The following is a 17,939-nucleotide window of genomic DNA, read 5'->3' as shown; positions in this document are numbered from 1 at the left end:
TGTCTGTTGCAGCTTGGTCTTGGCAATCGTTGTGTGAGCTGTGGGTATAGTCCCTAGTCGCCAACGTACCATATCAATCCAAGAAGACTGCCCTTCGATCACGCCGGTGATCGTCGTAGCTACCGATACCCTCGCTCTTGGTGAAAGGCTTGTGCCATTGGAAATCTGACTTGAGCGAGGGTCCGACCAAGAATCGTCGAGAGACGAAACACTGATCCTCGGGGAGGATCACAGTGTACTGGTCTAGTCGATCGGCACTCTGCCTTCGGGAGGTGCGTCGGCGGTGTGAGTAACGCTCTCGGTATTAGCCCTATAGATACGACTTCGGTCCCCTGGGTGAAGAGAATACGTGCCTAAACACTGAACCTCTCACTATACGTGTATAAGGTCGCGTACCTTGATTAAGTTCGCACGGAAGAGGGTGACCCTAGGCGTGATTGTGAACAAATCACACGAGTACGACGAAGGCAGTTTCATTCTCGTGTTGTGGGGAACCTCATTGGGGTAGTACCGTATCAAGTTTGGACAAGCCGATTTCGGTTGCAGGGACCGTTCGCCGTAGTGACCAAAAGTCCTGGTTCGTCTACAGGCAAAGTGTTGTGCTTACTCGTGGCACGTTTGATTTAGTTCACAGTCGAAAGACCCACACTGGCCGACATACAGGGGTAGCGCCCTAAGGCATTTTTAAGAAGAATACGCTTGTTCCACTCCGCCGGGAACAAGCACCAAGAACGTTTCCGAGTAATCGCTACAAACTTCTTATACGGGTGGGCTTGCCATTGTGTTGACTATCGGTTAACGGCTTGGGATCCCGGAACAGAAGACCTTGTATACTCCAAGGGTACATCCATTCGGCGAAATGGATGACCAAAGCTCTGGATCGGTCAGAATCGAGAAGCTGACCGCATCTAACTTTTACATCTGGAAGCAGAAAATCCAGCTACTGCTTGCTCTCCGAGATGTCGATCAATACGTTTTAGATGATATCCCGGAGAATGCGACGTCAGATGACCGGAGAAAATGGATCCGTGGTGACGCAAAAGCAAAGGCAGTCATCGGACTCACGCTTTCTGATGACTACTTGCACCATGTGCGAGAGTGTAGCAGTGCGAAAGAGACATGGGAAGCAATTCTGAATGTGTTTGAGCGTCATACTTTGCTCAACAAACTTGCCGCGCGTCGCGACTTTCACACGGTATCCATGCTCCCATCCGAGAAAGTGCTCGTGTTCATCAATCGTGTGAAGCAACTTGCTGCCAGATTGCAGTCAATGAGTGTTGAGATTGACGATAAAGAAATTGCAATGGCTGTGTTGAATGGCTTGCCTCCACGATTCGATAACCTGATTGTTGCTCTTGACGCACTTGGCAATGAAGATAAAGTGTTTGGACTCGAGTTTGTGAAGAGTCGTCTGCTGCAAGAAGAACAACGAGAAAGCATGAAGACCGCTTCTGCTTCATCACCACATGCACCTGCACTTGTCAATCGTATGCCTATTCGACGCGATATGAAATGTACGAATTGCAACAGACATGGGCATACTGCAGCGCATTGCTGCGGCAAGGACGTGAATGGGCGCCGACCTGCGCCGCCAGATGGGTTTCGGTCACGCAACACTGCCTTGAAGCCAAGTGCATTCGTTTCTCGAAATGACAATTCTACTGCTGCCTTTGCAGAGAGTAACTTTACTTGCTTGCTTTCGACTTCCACTCCAGAAAAGAGGGCTGCAAACGCAAGGTCATGGCTTGTCGATTCCGGTTGCAGCGCTCACATTACGTTTGATCGCTCTTTGTTCGTTACGTATGAACAGATGCAATCTGGATCAGTCGAGATGGGCACGAAGGCTAGAGCTAATGTCGCTGGTCGCGGCGAGGTAGAACTCATGTTGAACGTCAACGGTAGTCCACATCCTTGCAAATTGTCAAACGTTTTGCATGTCCCTGATTTCGGATACTCGCTACTGTCTGTTACCCAAATGGTTTCAAAGGGTTTGCAAGTGTCATTTGAAAATGAGAAATACCGCGTTACTACAGGACCAACTGTAGTTGTCACAGCGAGTCAAGTTGGGGATTTGTACATACTTGACGTCATGAATGAAACCTTTTCTTCTCACGTAGTTACCCTGCAGACGCTACATGAACGCATGGCCCATGTTAATGTACAAGGAATCGCATCAATGATTCACAATAATGTGGTAAGTGGCATCAACGTTCGTCAAAGCGATGTCATCAGTGCAATGAATCCGAAGTCTGACAATCACTCTCCCATTTGTCCTGCGTGTGTGTTTGGCAAAGCAACGCGATCAGTAATCCCAAAACAGCGATCATCGTCTCGAGCACAGAACTGTCTTGACTTGGTACATTCTGACGTTTGCGGTCCGCTCGAAGTACAGTCCATTGGTGGTTCGAGATACTTCATTACATTTGTAGATGATCACTCCAACTGGGTAGTTGTGTACACGATGAGATATAAATCTGAGGCGTTTGCAAAATACAAGTTGTATGAAAAGTTGGCTCAAACCCACACTGGTCGCAAAGTAAAGGTGCTTCGCACTGATCGAGGGGGAGAGTACTTGTCGACGGAATTCAAGTCGCATCTAGATTTAAACGGTACGCAGCACCAACTCACAACGGCGTACATCCCTGAACAAAACGGTGTTGCTGAACGTTTAAATCGAACTTTGATTGATCTCGTCCACTCAATGCTTTCTCATAAACAGGTCAGTAAGCGATTCTGGGCCGAGGCTCTTGCCACTTCGGTATATGTACGTAATCGAGTTACTTCACGCACTTTGCCCGTTAATGCAACTCCGCACCACATTTGGATGAATTCCACTCCAAATGTTGGCCATTTGCGAGTATTTGGGTCAAAGTGTTGGTATACATTACCAAAATTAGAGCTCCGTAAGCTGGACTTGCGAGCGCGTGAAGCGATGTTTCTTGGGTACTCGCAATGCAGTAAGGCATACAAACTTTGGGACGGAGAGTTGAATAAAATTGTTGTGTCACGGGATGTCAAGTTTGATGAATCGACATGTGGTATACATGACATTCCTGCACACGAAAGTGATTCCATCAACTCTGATGTTGACGTTGTACTGCTCGATGGCGACAATGGGAATGAAGCCGATACCCCAAATACGAATGAGGTCGGTTCTGAAGAGGATGAAGTTTCGGAGGAGGTTCTTGAAAACGATGGCGCTCATTCTGTAAGTGAGAATGATGAAGATGAAGATGATGTACCAACTGCCGTCGAAAATCCGAATGTCACCCCTCCAACTCCGACTCCAGCTGTGCGAAGATCGTCTCGAGTCAGCAGACCTCCCGGATCATGGTGGAGGAGCAACTTTGCAGCTGCTCTTCTTTCACATGCGCATGTCGCTATTGAAGGTCGCAACACTTTCAAACAGGCAACCAACGGTCCTAGAGCTGCATTTTGGCAGACCGGCATTGACAAAGAACTGGCCTCGCAGACCAAGAATCGGACTTGGAAACTTGTTCCTCCATCTGAGGTGTCAAACATCTTGACATCTCGATGGGTTTTCAATGTCAAGCAACTGCCTGATGCAAATGGCAATATAGTTGAAAGTGCAAAAGCCAGACTTGTTGCTCGTGGATTCCAGCAAGTGCAAGGTCTTGACTATACTGAGACATATGCCCCTGTCATAAAGTTTACCACTATTCGTCTACTTCTTGCTTTAGTTGCTCATTATGATCTCGAACTTCATCAGATGGATGTCGTCACTGCGTTTTTGAACGGCGACTTGGATGAAGACATCTACATGGAGCAACCCGAAGGGTGCATTGACAAAAGCAAAAGTGATCACGTGTGCAAACTTTTGAAAGCACTTTACGATCTTAAACAAGCACATCGTCAATGGCATGCCAAAGTGAATGATTTCTTAATTGGTGAATTGGGATTCGAGACTTCGCGTAGTGATCCTTGTCTCTTCATTAAACGCATCGGTAACACTATCATGCTGATTGCACTTTATGTCGATGACTTGTTACTCGCCGGTAGTGATATCGATGCTATCAAATGGATGAAGGGGGAGCTTAATAAACGGTTTGAGATGAAAGACCTTGGTAAAGCAAAAGTCTGCATTGGTCTTGAAATTGAAAGGGATCGCAGCGCCAAGACGTTGAGTCTCACTCAAACTAAGTATGCATCAAAAGTGCTTGAGCGTTTTGGAATGTCAACGTGTAACCCAACCCCTCTCTGACTCCAATGGAACAAGGTCACACAACCACGATTTCAACCGAAAACGACTCCGAAACAAATGTACCGTATCGCGAGGCAGTGGGATCCCTGATGTACTTGATGGTTGGCACTCGTCCAGACTTGGCATATGCGATTGGAAAGCTTTCTCAACATTCTGCCAACCCATGTGAGTCACACTGGGCAGGTGTGAAACGGGTAATGCGATACGTGCAAGGGACTCGAAACTTAGGAATCGTGTTTGACAATAAATCTAAATCGCCAGAGTTGTTCGGCTTCAGTGATGCTGACTGGGCCGGTTGTTCAGACTCTCGCAAGTCGACCAGCGGATATGTTTTCAAGTTCTGCGGTGGAGCGATCAGTTGGAGTTCCCGGAAACAGACTGTGGTTGCAACTTCGACGTGTGAAGCTGAGTACATTGCACTATGTGAAGCGTGTAAGGAGGCGACTTGGTTGCGTCAAGTGGTTGCTGATGTTCTTGGACTTGATTCTGATCCCACCATTATGATGGGGTGTGACAATGCAGGGACTATTTCGTATGCAGAGAATGAATCGGTCAACCGTCGTAACAAACATGTTGATGTGAAATACCACTATGTACGAGATGCAATTAAGAGAAACGTCATTTCTTTGTCGCATTGCCCGACCACTTCCATGCCTGCAGATATCCTGACGAAAGCACTTGGGCGAGTTCTGTTCCAGAAGTTTGTAGAACTTCTAGGGCTTGCAGTAGCTACTTCTGATAAAAGCATGTGATCGAGGGGGAGTGTTGTAATTCTACGACCACATGCTGATATGCATGACACACAACGACAGGTTTGACACGTGTAAAATCGAAAACACTCCGCGTGACGAACTGAGCAAGTTTGATTTTCAACGTGTACACATGTCATTTCTGTACACGGTTGCACTCTACAGTACTTCAGGAGCAAGTTTGGTTTTCAACGTGTACACGTGTGAAATATGTACACTGTTGCGGTGTACAGTACAATCAGAGCATGTCTCATTTTCTTCGCCCGACACGTGTATGACCTGGACACATGTCCTCATTACACTGTCGGACGCGTACAGTACGCCTGCAGTCTTACAGACAAAGTATAGAACCTTGGTGGCGGGTGCCTGGCACGTGCCAAAGGTTTACAGCGTCCATGGAGTGCAGCACGGGTACAGCAGGACACAAAGATACCGTTGCGCGAGTTTTCAATTCGTAAGGAAAAATGTGCACTGTTTTAATGCACAGTGGACAGGACCTCACGAGAGATTCAGATTCATAAGGCAACGTGTGCGCTGTAAACAGTCATTGCAGGATTGATTTGAATTCGTAAGGCAACGTGTGAGCTGTAAACGTGCCTTACGAATTTGTGCCACGCTGGATTTGGAATAGTAAGGGAATTTGTGCTTTGCTGTGCTTTGTTGTACTGCCTTACTAATTTCTCCGTCATGACAGTGGTAATTCGTAAGGCGGTTTTCTGTCATGTTTGTTGGGCCATCGCCAGTTTGGCTGAGTAGCAAGACGGGCACATGTGTTAGAGCCAATACATTTGTAGTATGTGTGTCGTAGCGTTTGGTAGTAGAGTTCGAGAAGATGGCAGAAGTGTATAAGTAGCGCCAGAAGTTGGCGACTCGAAGTAAATCGGTACCCAATCCTTCAACTTGACCTCATCAACCGTCCTTCGATTTCTCTTTGCCCCGCTAACCTTCCAGTAGGTTATGGGCCAGTGCAACGTTATTGTTCCGCTGTGTGAGTGATTGTTCTCAGTTTCTGCTGCCGTTTTCGTGTTTGTTTCTGCTGTCGTTCTCGTTTTGGTGTCCGCTGTCGTTCTCGTTTTGGTTTCTGCTGTCGTTTCCGCCGCCGTTTTCATCGCCGCCGTCGTTCGTTTTATTCTATCGTCGTCTACTTGCTGTCGTTATCATCTTGGTCGTTCGTCTCCGTCTACCTGCTGTCGTTTCAACTTGGTGGATCTTCTTCGTGTCTGTTGCAGCTTGGTCTTGGCAATCGTTGTGTGAGCTGTGGGTATAGTCCCTAGTCGCCAACGTACCATATCAATCCAAGAAGACTGCCCTTCGATCACGCCGGTGATCGTCGTAGCTACCGATACCCTCGCTCTTGGTGAAAGGCTTGTGCCATTGGAAATCTGACTTGAGCGAGGGTCCGACCAAGAATCGTCGAGAGACGAAACACTGATCCTCGGGGAGGATCACAGTGTACTGGTCTAGTCGATCGGCACTCTGCCTTCGGGAGGTGCGTCGGCGGTGTGAGTAACGCTCTCGGTATTAGCCCTATAGATACGACTTCGGTCCCCTGGGTGAAGAGAATACGTGCCTAAACACTGAACCTCTCACTATACGTGTATAAGGTCGCGTACCTTGATTAAGTTCGCACGGAAGAGGGTGACCCTAGGCGTGATTGTGAACAAATCACACGAGTACGACGAAGGCAGTTTCATTCTCGTGTTGTGGGGAACCTCATTGGGGTAGTACCGTATCAAGTTTGGACAAGCCGATTTCGGTTGCAGGGACCGTTCGCCGTAGTGACCAAAAGTCCAGGTTCGTCTACAGGCAAAGTGTTGTGCTTACTCGTGGCACGTTTGATTTAGTTCACAGTCGAAAGACCTACACTGGCCGACATACAGGGGTAGCGCCCTAAGGCATTTTTAAGAAGAATACGCTTGTTCCACTCCGCCGGGAACAAGCACCAAGAACGTTTCCGAGTAATCGCTACAAACTTCTTATACGGGTGGGCTTGCCATTGTGTTGACTATCGGTTAACGGCTTGGGATCCCGGAACAGAAGACCTTGTATACTCCAAGGGTACATCCATTCGGCGAAATGGATGACCAAAGCTCTGGATCGGTCAGAATCGAGAAGCTGACCGCATCTAACTTTTACATCTGGAAGCAGAAAATCGAGCTACTGCTTGCTCTCCGAGATGTCGATCAATACGTTTTAGATGATATCCCGGAGAATGCGACGTCAGATGACCGGAGAAAATGGATCCGTGGTGACGCAAAAGCAAAGGCAGTCATCGGACTCACGCTTTCTGATGACTACTTGCACCATGTGCGAGAGTGTAGCAGTGCGAAAGAGACATGGGAAGCAATTCTGAATGTGTTTGAGCGTCATACTTTGCTCAACAAACTTGCCGCGCGTCGCGACTTTCACACGGTATCCATGCTCCCATCCGAGAAAGTGCTCGTGTTCATCAATCGTGTGAAGCAACTTGCTGCCAGATTGCAGTCAATGAGTGTTGAGATTGACGATAAAGAAATTGCAATGGCTGTGTTGAATGGCTTGCCTCCACGATTCGATAACCTGATTGTTGCTCTTGACGCACTTGGCAATGAAGATAAAGTGTTTGGACTCGAGTTTGTGAAGAGTCGTCTGCTGCAAGAAGAACAACGAGAAAGCATGAAGACCGCTTCTGCTTCATCACCACATGCACCTGCACTTGTCAATCGTATGCCTATTCGACGCGATATGAAATGTACGAATTGCAACAGACATGGGCATACTGCAGCGCATTGCTGGGGCAAGGACGTGAATGGGCGCCGACCTGCGCCGCCAGATGGGTTTCGGTCACGCAACACTGCCTTGAAGCCAAGTGCATTCGTTTCTCGAAATGACAATTCTACTGCTGCCTTTGCAGAGAGTAACTTTACTTGCTTGCTTTCGACTTCCACTCCAGAAAACAGGGCTGCAAACGCAAGGTCATGGCTTGTCGATTCCGGTTGCAGCGCTCACATTACGTTTGATCGCTCTTTGTTCGTTACGTATGAACAGATGCAATCTGGATCAGTCGAGATGGGCACGAAGGCTAGAGCTAATGTCGCTGGTCGCGGCGAGGTAGAACTCATGTTGAACGTCAACGGTAGTCCACATCCTTGCAAATTGTCAAACGTTTTGCATGTCCCTGATTTCGGATACTCGCTACTGTCTGTTACCCAAATGGTTTCAAAGGGTTTGCAAGTGTCATTTGAAAATGAGAAATACCGCGTTACTACAGGACCAACTGTAGTTGCCACAGCGAGTCAAGTTGGGGATTTGTACATACTTGACGTCATGAATGAAACCTTTTCTTCTCACGTAGTTACCATGCAGACGCTACATGAACGCATGGCCCATGTTAATGTACAAGGAATCGCATCAATGATTCACAATAATGTGGTAAGTGGCATCAACGTTCGTCAAAGCGATGTCATCAGTGCAATGAATCCGAAGTCTGACAATCACTCTCCCATTTGTCCTGCGTGTGTGTTTGGCAAAGCAACGCGATCAGTAATCCCAAAACAGCGATCATCGTCTCGAGCACAGAACTGTCTTGACTTGGTACATTCTGACGTTTGCGGTCCGCTCGAAGTACAGTCCATTGGTGGTTCGAGATGCTTCATTACATTTGTAGATGATCACTCCAACTGGGTAGTTGTGTACACGATGAGATATAAATCTGAGGCGTTTGCAAAATACAAGTTGTATGAAAAGTTGGCTCAAACCCACACTGGTCGCAAAGTAAAGGTGCTTCGCACTGATCGAGGGGGAGAGTACTTGTCGACGGAATTCAAGTCGCATCTAGATTTAAACGGTACGCAGCACCAACTCACAACGGCGTACACCCCTGAACAAAACGGTGTTGCTGAACGTTTAAATCGAACTTTGATTGATCTCGTCCACTCAATGCTTTCTCATAAACAGGTCAGTAAGCGATTCTGGGCCGAGGCTCTTGCCACTTCGGTATATGTACGTAATCGAGTTACTTCACGCACTTTGCCCGTTAATGCAACTCCGCACCACATTTGGATGAATTCCACTCCAAATGTTGGCCATTTGCGAGTATTTGGGTCAAAGTGTTGGTATACATTACCAAAATTAGAGCTCCGTAAGCTGGACTTGCGAGCGCGTGAAGCGATGTTTCTTGGGTACTCGCAATGCAGTAAGGCATACAAACTTTGGGACGGAGAGTTGAATAAAATTGTTGTGTCACGGGATGTCAAGTTTGATGAATCGACATGTGGTATACATGACATTCCTGCACACGAAAGTGATTCCATCAACTCTGATGTTGACGTTGTACTGCTCGATGGCGACAATGGGAATGAAGCCGATACCCCAAATACGAATGAGGTCGGTTCTGAAGAGGATGAAGTTTCGGAGGAGGTTCTTGAAAACGATGGCGCTCATTCTGTAAGTGAGAATGATGAAGATGAAGATGATGTACCAACTGCCGTCGAAAATCCGAATGTCACCCCTCCAACTCCGATTCCAGCTGTGCGAAGATCGTCTCGAGTCAGCAGACCTCCCGGATCATGGTGGAGGAGCAACTTTGCAGCTGCTCTTCTTTCACATGCGCATGTCGCTATTGAAGGTCGCAACACTTTCAAACAGGCAACCAACGGTCCTAGAGCTGCATTTTGGCAGACCGGCATTGACAAAGAACTTGCCTCGCAGACCAAGAATCGGACTTGGAAACTTGTTCCTCCATCTGAGGTGTCAAACATCTTGACATCTCGATGGGTTTTCAATGTCAAGCAACTGCCTGATGCAAATGGCAATATAGTTGAAAGTGCAAAAGCCAGACTTGTTGCTCGTGGATTCCAGCAAGTGCAAGGTCTTGACTATACTGAGACATATGCCCCTGTCATAAAGTTTACCACTATTCGTCTACTTCTTGCTTTAGTTGCTCATTATGATCTCGAACTTCATCAGATGGATGTCGTCACTGCGTTTTTGAACGGCGACTTGGATGAAGACATCTACATGGAGCAACCCGAAGGGTGCATTGACAAAAGCAAAAGTGATCACGTGTGCAAACTTTTGAAAGCACTTTACGATCTTAAACAAGCACATCGTCAATGGCATGCCAAAGTGAATGATTTCTTAATTGGTGAATTGGGATTCGAGACTTCGCGTAGTGATCCTTGTCTCTTCATTAAACGCATCGGTAACACTATCATGCTGATTGCACTTTATGTCGATGACTTGTTACTCGCCGGTAGTGATATCGATGCTATCAAATGGATGAAGGGGGAGCTTAATAAACGGTTTGAGATGAAAGACCTTGGTAAAGCAAAAGTCTGCATTGGTCTTGAAATTGAAAGGGATCGCAGCGCCAAGACGTTGAGTCTCACTCAAACTAAGTATGCATCAAAAGTGCTTGAGCGTTTTGGAATGTCAACGTGTAACCCAACCCCTCTCTGACTCCAATGGAACAAGGTCACACAACCACGATTTCAACCGAAAACGACTCCGAAACAAATGTACCGTATCGCGAGGCAGTGGGATCCCTGATGTACTTGATGGTTGGCACTCGTCCAGACTTGGCATATGCGATTGGAAAGCTTTCTCAACATTCTGCCAACCCATGTGAGTCACACTGGGCAGGTGTGAAACGGGTAATGCGATACGTGCAAGGGACTCGAAACTTAGGAATCGTGTTTGACAATAAATCTAAATCGCCAGAGTTGTTCGGCTTCAGTGATGCTGACTGGGCCGGTTGTTCAGACTCTCGCAAGTCGACCAGCGGATATGTTTTCAAGTTCTGCGGTGGAGCGATCAGTTGGAGTTCCCGGAAACAGACTGTGGTTGCAACTTCGACGTGTGAAGCTGAGTACATTGCACTATGTGAAGCGTGTAAGGAGGCGACTTGGTTGCGTCAAGTGGTTGCTGATGTTCTTGGACTTGATTCTGATCCCACCATTATGATGGGGTGTGACAATGCAGGGACTATTTCGTATGCAGAGAATGAATCGGTCAACCGTCGTAACAAACATGTTGATGTGAAATACCACTATGTACGAGATGCAATTAAGAGAAACGTCATTTCTTTGTCGCATTGCCCGACCACTTCCATGCCTGCAGATATCCTGACGAAAGCACTTGGGCGAGTTCTGTTCCAGAAGTTTGTAGAACTTCTAGGGCTTGCAGTAGCTACTTCTGATAAAAGCATGTGATCGAGGGGGAGTGTTGTAATTCTACGACCACATGCTGATATGCATGACACACAACGACAGGTTTGACACGTGTAAAATCGAAAACACTCCGCGTGACGAACTGAGCAAGTTTGATTTTCAACGTGTACACATGTCATTTCTGTACACGGTTGCACTCTACAGTACTTCAGGAGCAAGTTTGGTTTTCAACGTGTACACGTGTGAAATATGTACACTGTTGCGGTGTACAGTACAATCAGAGCATGTCTCATTTTCTTCGCCCGACACGTGTATGACCTGGACACATGTCCTCATTACACTGTCGGACGCGTACAGTACGCCTGCAGTCTTACAGACAAAGTATAGAACCTTGGTGGCGGGTGCCTGGCACGTGCCAAAGGTTTACAGCGTCCATGGAGTGCAGCACGGGTACGGCAGGACACAAAGATACCGTTGCGCGAGTTTTCAATTCGTAAGGAAAAATGTGCACTGTTTTAATGCACAGTGGACAGGACCTCACGAGAGATTCAGATTCATAAGGCAACGTGTGCGCTGTAAACAGTCATTGCAGGATTGATTTGAATTCGTAAGGCAACGTGTGAGCTGTAAACGTGCCTTACGAATTTGTGCCACGCTGGATTTGGAATAGTAAGGGAATTTGTGCTTTGCTGTGCTTTGTTGTACTGCCTTACTAATTTCTCCGTCATGACAGTGGTAATTCGTAAGGCGGTTTTCTGTCATGTTTGTTGGGCCATCGCCAGTTTGGCTGAGTAGCAAGACGGGCACATGTGTTAGAGCCAATACATTTGTAGTATGTGTGTCGTAGCGTTTGGTAGTAGAGTTCGAGAAGATGGCAGAAGTGTATAAGTAGCGCCAGAAGTTGGCGACTCGAAGTAAATCGGTACCCAATCCTTCAACTTGACCTCATCAACCGTCCTTCGATTTCTCTTTGCCCCGCTAACCTTCCAGTAGGTTATGGGCCAGTGCAACGTTATTGTTCCGCTGTGTGAGTGATTGTTCTCAGTTTCTGCTGCCGTTTTCGTGTTTGTTTCTGCTGTCGTTCTCGTTTTGGTGTCCGCTGTCGTTCTCGTTTTGGTTTCTGCTGTCGTTTCCGCCGCCGTTTTCATCGCCGCCGTCGTTCGTTTTATTCTATCGTCGTCTACTTGCTGTCGTTATCATCTTGGTCGTTCGTCTCCGTCTACCTGCTGTCGTTTCAACTTGGTGGATCTTCTTCGTGTCTGTTGCAGCTTGGTCTTGGCAATCGTTGTGTGAGCTGTGGGTATAGTCCCTAGTCGCCAACGTACCATATCAATCCAAGAAGACTGCCCTTCGATCACGCCGGTGATCGTCGTAGCTACCGATACCCTCGCTCTTGGTGAAAGGCTTGTGCCATTGGAAATCTGACTTGAGCGAGGGTCCGACCAAGAATCGTCGAGAGACGAAACACTGATCCTCGGGGAGGATCACAGTGTACTGGTCTAGTCGATCGGCACTCTGCCTTCGGGAGGTGCGTCGGCGGTGTGAGTAACGCTCTCGGTATTAGCCCTATAGATACGACTTCGGTCCCCTGGGTGAAGAGAATACGTGCCTAAACACTGAACCTCTCACTATACGTGTATAAGGTCGCGTACCTTGATTAAGTTCGCACGGAAGAGGGTGACCCTAGGCGTGATTGTGAACAAATCACACGAGTACGACGAAGGCAGTTTCATTCTCGTGTTGTGGGGAACCTCATTGGGGTAGTACCGTATCAAGTTTGGACAAGCCGATTTCGGTTGCAGGGACCGTTCGCCGTAGTGACCAAAAGTCCTGGTTCGTCTACAGGCAAAGTGTTGTGCTTACTCGTGGCACGTTTGATTTAGTTCACAGTCGAAAGACCTACACTGGCCGACATACAGGGGTAGCGCCCTAAGGCATTTTTAAGAAGAATACGCTTGTTCCACTCCGCCGGGAACAAGCACCAAGAACGTTTCCGAGTAATCGCTACAAACTTCTTATACGGGTGGGCTTGCCATTGTGTTGACTATCGGTTAACGGCTTGGGATCCCGGAACAGAAGACCTTGTATACTCCAAGGGTACATCCATTCGGCGAAATGGATGACCAAAGCTCTGGATCGGTCAGAATCGAGAAGCTGACCGCATCTAACTTTTACATCTGGAAGCAGAAAATCCAGCTACTGCTTGCTCTCCGAGATGTCGATCAATACGTTTTAGATGATATCCCGGAGAATGCGACGTCAGATGACCGGAGAAAATGGATCCGTGGTGACGCAAAAGCAAAGGCAGTCATCGGACTCACGCTTTCTGATGACTACTTGCACCATGTGCGAGAGTGTAGCAGTGCGAAAGAGACATGGGAAGCAATTCTGAATGTGTTTGAGCGTCATACTTTGCTCAACAAACTTGCCGCGCGTCGCGACTTTCACACGGTATCCATGCTCCCATCCGAGAAAGTGCTCGTGTTCATCAATCGTGTGAAGCAACTTGCTGCCAGATTGCAGTCAATGAGTGTTGAGATTGACGATAAAGAAATTGCAATGGCTGTGTTGAATGGCTTGCCTCCACGATTCGATAACCTGATTGTTGCTCTTGACGCACTTGGCAATGAAGATAAAGTGTTTGGACTCGAGTTTGTGAAGAGTCGTCTGCTGCAAGAAGAACAACGAGAAAGCATGAAGACCGCTTCTGCTTCATCACCACATGCACCTGCACTTGTCAATCGTATGCCTATTCGACGCGATATGAAATGTACGAATTGCAACAGACATGGGCATACTGCAGCGCATTGCTGGGGCAAGGACGTGAATGGGCGCCGACCTGCGCCGCCAGATGGGTTTCGGTCACGCAACACTGCCTTGAAGCCAAGTGCATTCGTTTCTCGAAATGACAATTCTACTGCTGCCTTTGCAGAGAGTAACTTTACTTGCTTGCTTTCGACTTCCACTCCAGAAAAGAGGGCTGCAAACGCAAGGTCATGGCTTGTCGATTCCGGTTGCAGCGCTCACATTACGTTTGATCGCTCTTTGTTCGTTACGTATGAACAGATGCAATCTGGATCAGTCGAGATGGGCACGAAGGCTAGAGCTAATGTCGCTGGTCGCGGCGAGGTAGAATTCATGTTGAACGTCAACGGTAGTCCACATCCTTGCAAATTGTCAAACGTTTTGCATGTCCCTGATTTCGGATACTCGCTACTGTCTGTTACCCAAATGGTTTCAAAGGGTTTGCAAGTGTCATTTGAAAATGAGAAATACCGCGTTACTACAGGACCAACTGTAGTTGCCACAGCGAGTCAAGTTGGGGATTTGTACATACTTGACGTCATGAATGAAACCTTTTCTTCTCACGTAGTTACCATGCAGACGCTACATGAACGCATGGCCCATGTTAATGTACAAGGAATCGCATCAATGATTCACAATAATGTGGTAAGTGGCATCAACGTTCGTCAAAGCGATGTCATCAGTGCAATGAATCCGAAGTCTGACAATCACTCTCCCATTTGTCCTGCGTGTGTGTTTGGCAAAGCAACGCGATCAGTAATCCCAAAACAGCGATCATCGTCTCGAGCACAGAACTGTCTTGACTTGGTACATTCTGACGTTTGCGGTCCGCTCGAAGTACAGTCCATTGGTGGTTCGAGATACTTCATTACATTTGTAGATGATCACTCCAACTGGGTAGTTGTGTACACGATGAGATATAAATCTGAGGCGTTCGCAAAATACAAGTTGTATGAAAAGTTGGCTCAAACCCACACTGGTCGCAAAGTAAAGGTGCTTCGCACTGATCGAGGGGGAGAGTACTTGTCGACGGAATTCAAGTCGCATCTAGATTTAAACGGTACGCAGCACCAACTCACAACGGCGTACACCCCTGAACAAAACGGTGTTGCTGAACGTTTAAATCGAACTTTGATTGATCTCGTCCACTCAATGCTTTCTCATAAACAGGTCAGTAAGCGATTCTGGGCCGAGGCTCTTGCCACTTCGGTATATGTACGTAATCGAGTTACTTCACGCACTTTGCCCGTTAATGCAACTCCGCACCACATTTGGATGAATTCCACTCCAAATGTTGGCCATTTGCGAGTATTTGGGTCAAAGTGTTGGTATACATTACCAAAATTAGAGCTCCGTAAGCTGGACTTGCGAGCGCGTGAAGCGATGTTTCTTGGGTACTCGCAATGCAGTAAGGCATACAAACTTTGGGACGGAGAGTTGAATAAAATTGTTGTGTCACGGGATGTCAAGTTTGATGAATCGACATGTGGTATACATGACATTCCTGCACACGAAAGTGATTCCATCAACTCTGATGTTGACGTTGTACTGCTCGATGGCGACAATGGGAATGAAGCCGATACCCCAAATACGAATGAGGTCGGTTCTGAAGAGGATGAAGTTTCGGAGGAGGTTCTTGAAAACGATGGCGCTCATTCTGTAAGTGAGAATGATGAAGATGAAGATGATGTACCAACTGCCGTCGAAAATCCGAATGTCACCCCTCCAACTCCGATTCCAGCTGTGCGAAGATCGTCTCGAGTCAGCAGACCTCCCGGATCATGGTGGAGGAGCAACTTTGCAGCTGCTCTTCTTTCACATGCGCATGTCGCTATTGAAGGTCGCAACACTTTCAAACAGGCAACCAACGGTCCTAGAGCTGCATTTTGGCAGACCGGCATTGACAAAGAACTTGCCTCGCAGACCAAGAATCGGACTTGGAAACTTGTTCCTCCATCTGAGGTGTCAAACATCTTGACATCTCGATGGGTTTTCAATGTCAAGCAACTGCCTGATGCAAATGGCAATATAGTTGAAAGTGCAAAAGCCAGACTTGTTGCTCGTGGATTCCAGCAAGTGCAAGGTCTTGACTATACTGAGACATATGCCCCTGTCATAAAGTTTACCACTATTCGTCTACTTCTTGCTTTAGTTGCTCATTATGATCTCGAACTTCATCAGATGGATGTCGTCACTGCGTTTTTGAACGGCGACTTGGATGAAGACATCTACATGGAGCAACCCGAAGGGTGCATTGACAAAAGCAAAAGTGATCACGTGTGCAAACTTTTGAAAGCACTTTACGATCTTAAACAAGCACATCGTCAATGGCATGCCAAAGTGAATGATTTCTTAATTGGTGAATTGGGATTCGAGACTTCGCGTAGTGATCCTTGTCTCTTCATTAAACGCATCGGTAACACTATCATGCTGATTGCACTTTATGTCGATGACTTGTTACTCGCCGGTAGTGATATCGATGCTATCAAATGGATGAAGGGGGAGCTTAATAAACGGTTTGAGATGAAAGACCTTGGTAAAGCAAAAGTCTGCATTGGTCTTGAAATTGAAAGGGATCGCAGCGCCAAGACTTTGAGTCTCACTCAAACTAAGTATGCATCAAATGTGCTTGACCGTTTTAAAATGTCGACTTGTAACCCTTCTCTGACTCCAATGGAACAAGGTCACACAACCACGATTTCTACCGAAAACGACTCCGAAACAAACGCACCGTATCGTGAGGCAGTGGGATCCCTGATGTACTTGATGGTTGGCACTCGTCCAGACTTGGCATATGCGATTGGAAAGCTTTCTCAACATTCTGCCAACCCATGTGAGTCACACTGGGCAAGTGTGAAACGGGTAATGCGATACGTGCAAGGGACTCGAAACTTAGGAATCGTGTTTGACAATAAATCCAAATCGCCGGAGTTGCTTGGTTTCAGTGATGCTGACTGGGCCGGTTGTTCAGACTCTCGCAAGTCGACCAGCGGATATGTTTTCAAGTTCTGCGGTGGAGCGATCAGTTGGAGTTCCCGGAAACAGACTGTGGTTGCAACTTCGACGTGTGAAGCTGAGTACATTGCACTATGTGAAGCGTGTAAGGAGGCGACTTGGTTGCGTCAAGTGGTTGCTGATGTTCTTGGACTTGATTCTGATCCCACCATTATGATGGGGTGTGACAATGCAGGGACTATTTCGTATGCAGAGAATGAATCGGTCAACCGTCGTAACAAACATGTTGATGTGAAATACCACTATGTACGAGATGCAATTAAGAGAAACGTCATTTCTTTGTCGCATTGCCCGACCACTTCCATGCCTGCAGATATCCTGACGAAAGCACTTGGGCGAGTTCTGTTCCAGAAGTTTGTAGAACTTCTAGGGCTTGCAGTAGCTACTTCTGATAAAAGCATGTGATCGAGGGGGAGTGTTGTAATTCTACGACCACATGCTGATATGCATGACACACAACGACAGGTTTGACACGTGTAAAATCGAAAACACTCCGCGTGACGAACTGAGCAAGTTTGATTTTCAACGTGTACACATGTCATTTCTGTACACGGTTGCACTCTACAGTACTTCAGGAGCAAGTTTGGTTTTCAACGTGTACACGTGTGAAATACGTACACTGTTGCGGTGTACAGTACAATCAGAGCATGTCTCATTTTCTTCGCCCGACACGTGTATGACCTGGACACATGTCCTCATTACACTGTCGGACGCGTACAGTACGCCTGCAGTCTTACAGACAAAGTATAGAACCTTGGTGGCGGGTGCCTGGCACGTGCCAAAGGTTTACAGCGTCCATGGAGTGCAGCACGGGTACAGCAGGACACAAAGATACCGTTGCGCGAGTTTTCAATTCGTAAGGAAAAATGTGCACTGTTTTAATGCACAGTGGACAGGACCTCACGAGAGATTCAGATTCATAAGGCAACGTGTGCGCTGTAAACAGTCATTGCAGGATTGATTTGAATTCGTAAGGCAACGTGTGAGCTGTAAACGTGC

The 17,939-nt window shown here is 47.2% G+C and overlaps 3 protein-coding genes across 3 annotated transcripts; all 3 read left to right on the top strand.

Annotated features, from left to right (window-relative positions):
• Nucleotides 1–859: 859 nt before the first annotated feature.
• Nucleotides 860–4,974, top strand: CHC_T00000482001 (hypothetical protein). The gene is made up of 9 exons (XM_005710130.1): nucleotides 860–1,487; nucleotides 1,596–2,044; nucleotides 2,129–2,209; nucleotides 2,249–2,402; nucleotides 2,601–3,035; nucleotides 3,126–3,310; nucleotides 3,410–4,145; nucleotides 4,238–4,487; nucleotides 4,587–4,974. The coding sequence occupies exons 1-9, from the start codon at nucleotides 860–862 to the stop codon at nucleotides 4,972–4,974; spliced, it is 3,306 nt and encodes a 1,101-aa protein (XP_005710187.1).
• A 2,073-nt stretch (nucleotides 4,975–7,047) lies between these two features.
• On the top strand, nucleotides 7,048–11,162 carry CHC_T00000481001 (hypothetical protein). The gene is made up of 6 exons (XM_005710129.1): nucleotides 7,048–7,819; nucleotides 7,904–8,412; nucleotides 8,509–9,279; nucleotides 9,352–10,333; nucleotides 10,489–10,809; nucleotides 10,933–11,162. Exons 1-6 carry the CDS (start codon nucleotides 7,048–7,050, stop codon nucleotides 11,160–11,162), a joined length of 3,585 nt encoding a protein of 1,194 aa, XP_005710186.1.
• A 2,073-nt stretch (nucleotides 11,163–13,235) lies between these two features.
• Nucleotides 13,236–17,345, top strand: CHC_T00000480001 (hypothetical protein). Its single transcript, XM_005710128.1, has 9 exons — nucleotides 13,236–13,863; nucleotides 13,972–14,238; nucleotides 14,410–14,585; nucleotides 14,625–14,828; nucleotides 14,994–15,099; nucleotides 15,274–15,528; nucleotides 15,667–16,578; nucleotides 16,672–16,863; nucleotides 16,945–17,345. Exons 1-9 carry the CDS (start codon nucleotides 13,236–13,238, stop codon nucleotides 17,343–17,345), a joined length of 3,141 nt encoding a protein of 1,046 aa, XP_005710185.1.
• Nucleotides 17,346–17,939: the final 594 nt, after the last annotated feature.

Source organism: Chondrus crispus, genomic scaffold (genome assembly GCF_000350225.1).
Source record: "Chondrus crispus Stackhouse genomic scaffold, scaffold_529, whole genome shotgun sequence".
NCBI lineage: Eukaryota > Rhodophyta > Florideophyceae > Gigartinales > Gigartinaceae > Chondrus > Chondrus crispus.
This window is presented reverse-complemented; position numbering and strand designations above follow the sequence as displayed.

What these genes read in the sequence shown, in the direction of transcription:
- CHC_T00000482001 (XM_005710130.1), top strand. Translation starts at nt 860, where the DNA reads ATGGATGACCAAAGCTCTGGATCGGTCAGAATCGAGAAGCTGACCGCA. An exon ending in TGCACCTGCACTTGTCAATC is followed by an intron (nt 1,488 to 1,595) that starts GTATGCCTATTC and finishes CTGCGCCGCCAG; the next exon opens with ATGGGTTTCGGTCACGCAAC. An exon ending in CGAAGTACAGTCCATTGGTG is followed by an intron (nt 2,403 to 2,600) that starts GTTCGAGATACT and finishes AGTCGCATCTAG; the next exon opens with ATTTAAACGGTACGCAGCAC.
- CHC_T00000481001 (XM_005710129.1), top strand. Translation starts at nt 7,048, where the DNA reads ATGGATGACCAAAGCTCTGGATCGGTCAGAATCGAGAAGCTGACCGCA. An exon ending in TCAACGTTCGTCAAAGCGAT is followed by an intron (nt 8,413 to 8,508) that starts GTCATCAGTGCA and finishes ATCCCAAAACAG; the next exon opens with CGATCATCGTCTCGAGCACA. An exon ending in TGTGGTTGCAACTTCGACGT is followed by an intron (nt 10,810 to 10,932) that starts GTGAAGCTGAGT and finishes GTGACAATGCAG; the next exon opens with GGACTATTTCGTATGCAGAG.
- CHC_T00000480001 (XM_005710128.1), top strand. Translation starts at nt 13,236, where the DNA reads ATGGATGACCAAAGCTCTGGATCGGTCAGAATCGAGAAGCTGACCGCA. An exon ending in TGCACCTGCACTTGTCAATC is followed by an intron (nt 13,864 to 13,971) that starts GTATGCCTATTC and finishes CTGCGCCGCCAG; the next exon opens with ATGGGTTTCGGTCACGCAAC. An exon ending in GCTTTCTCATAAACAGGTCA is followed by an intron (nt 15,100 to 15,273) that starts GTAAGCGATTCT and finishes TACCAAAATTAG; the next exon opens with AGCTCCGTAAGCTGGACTTG.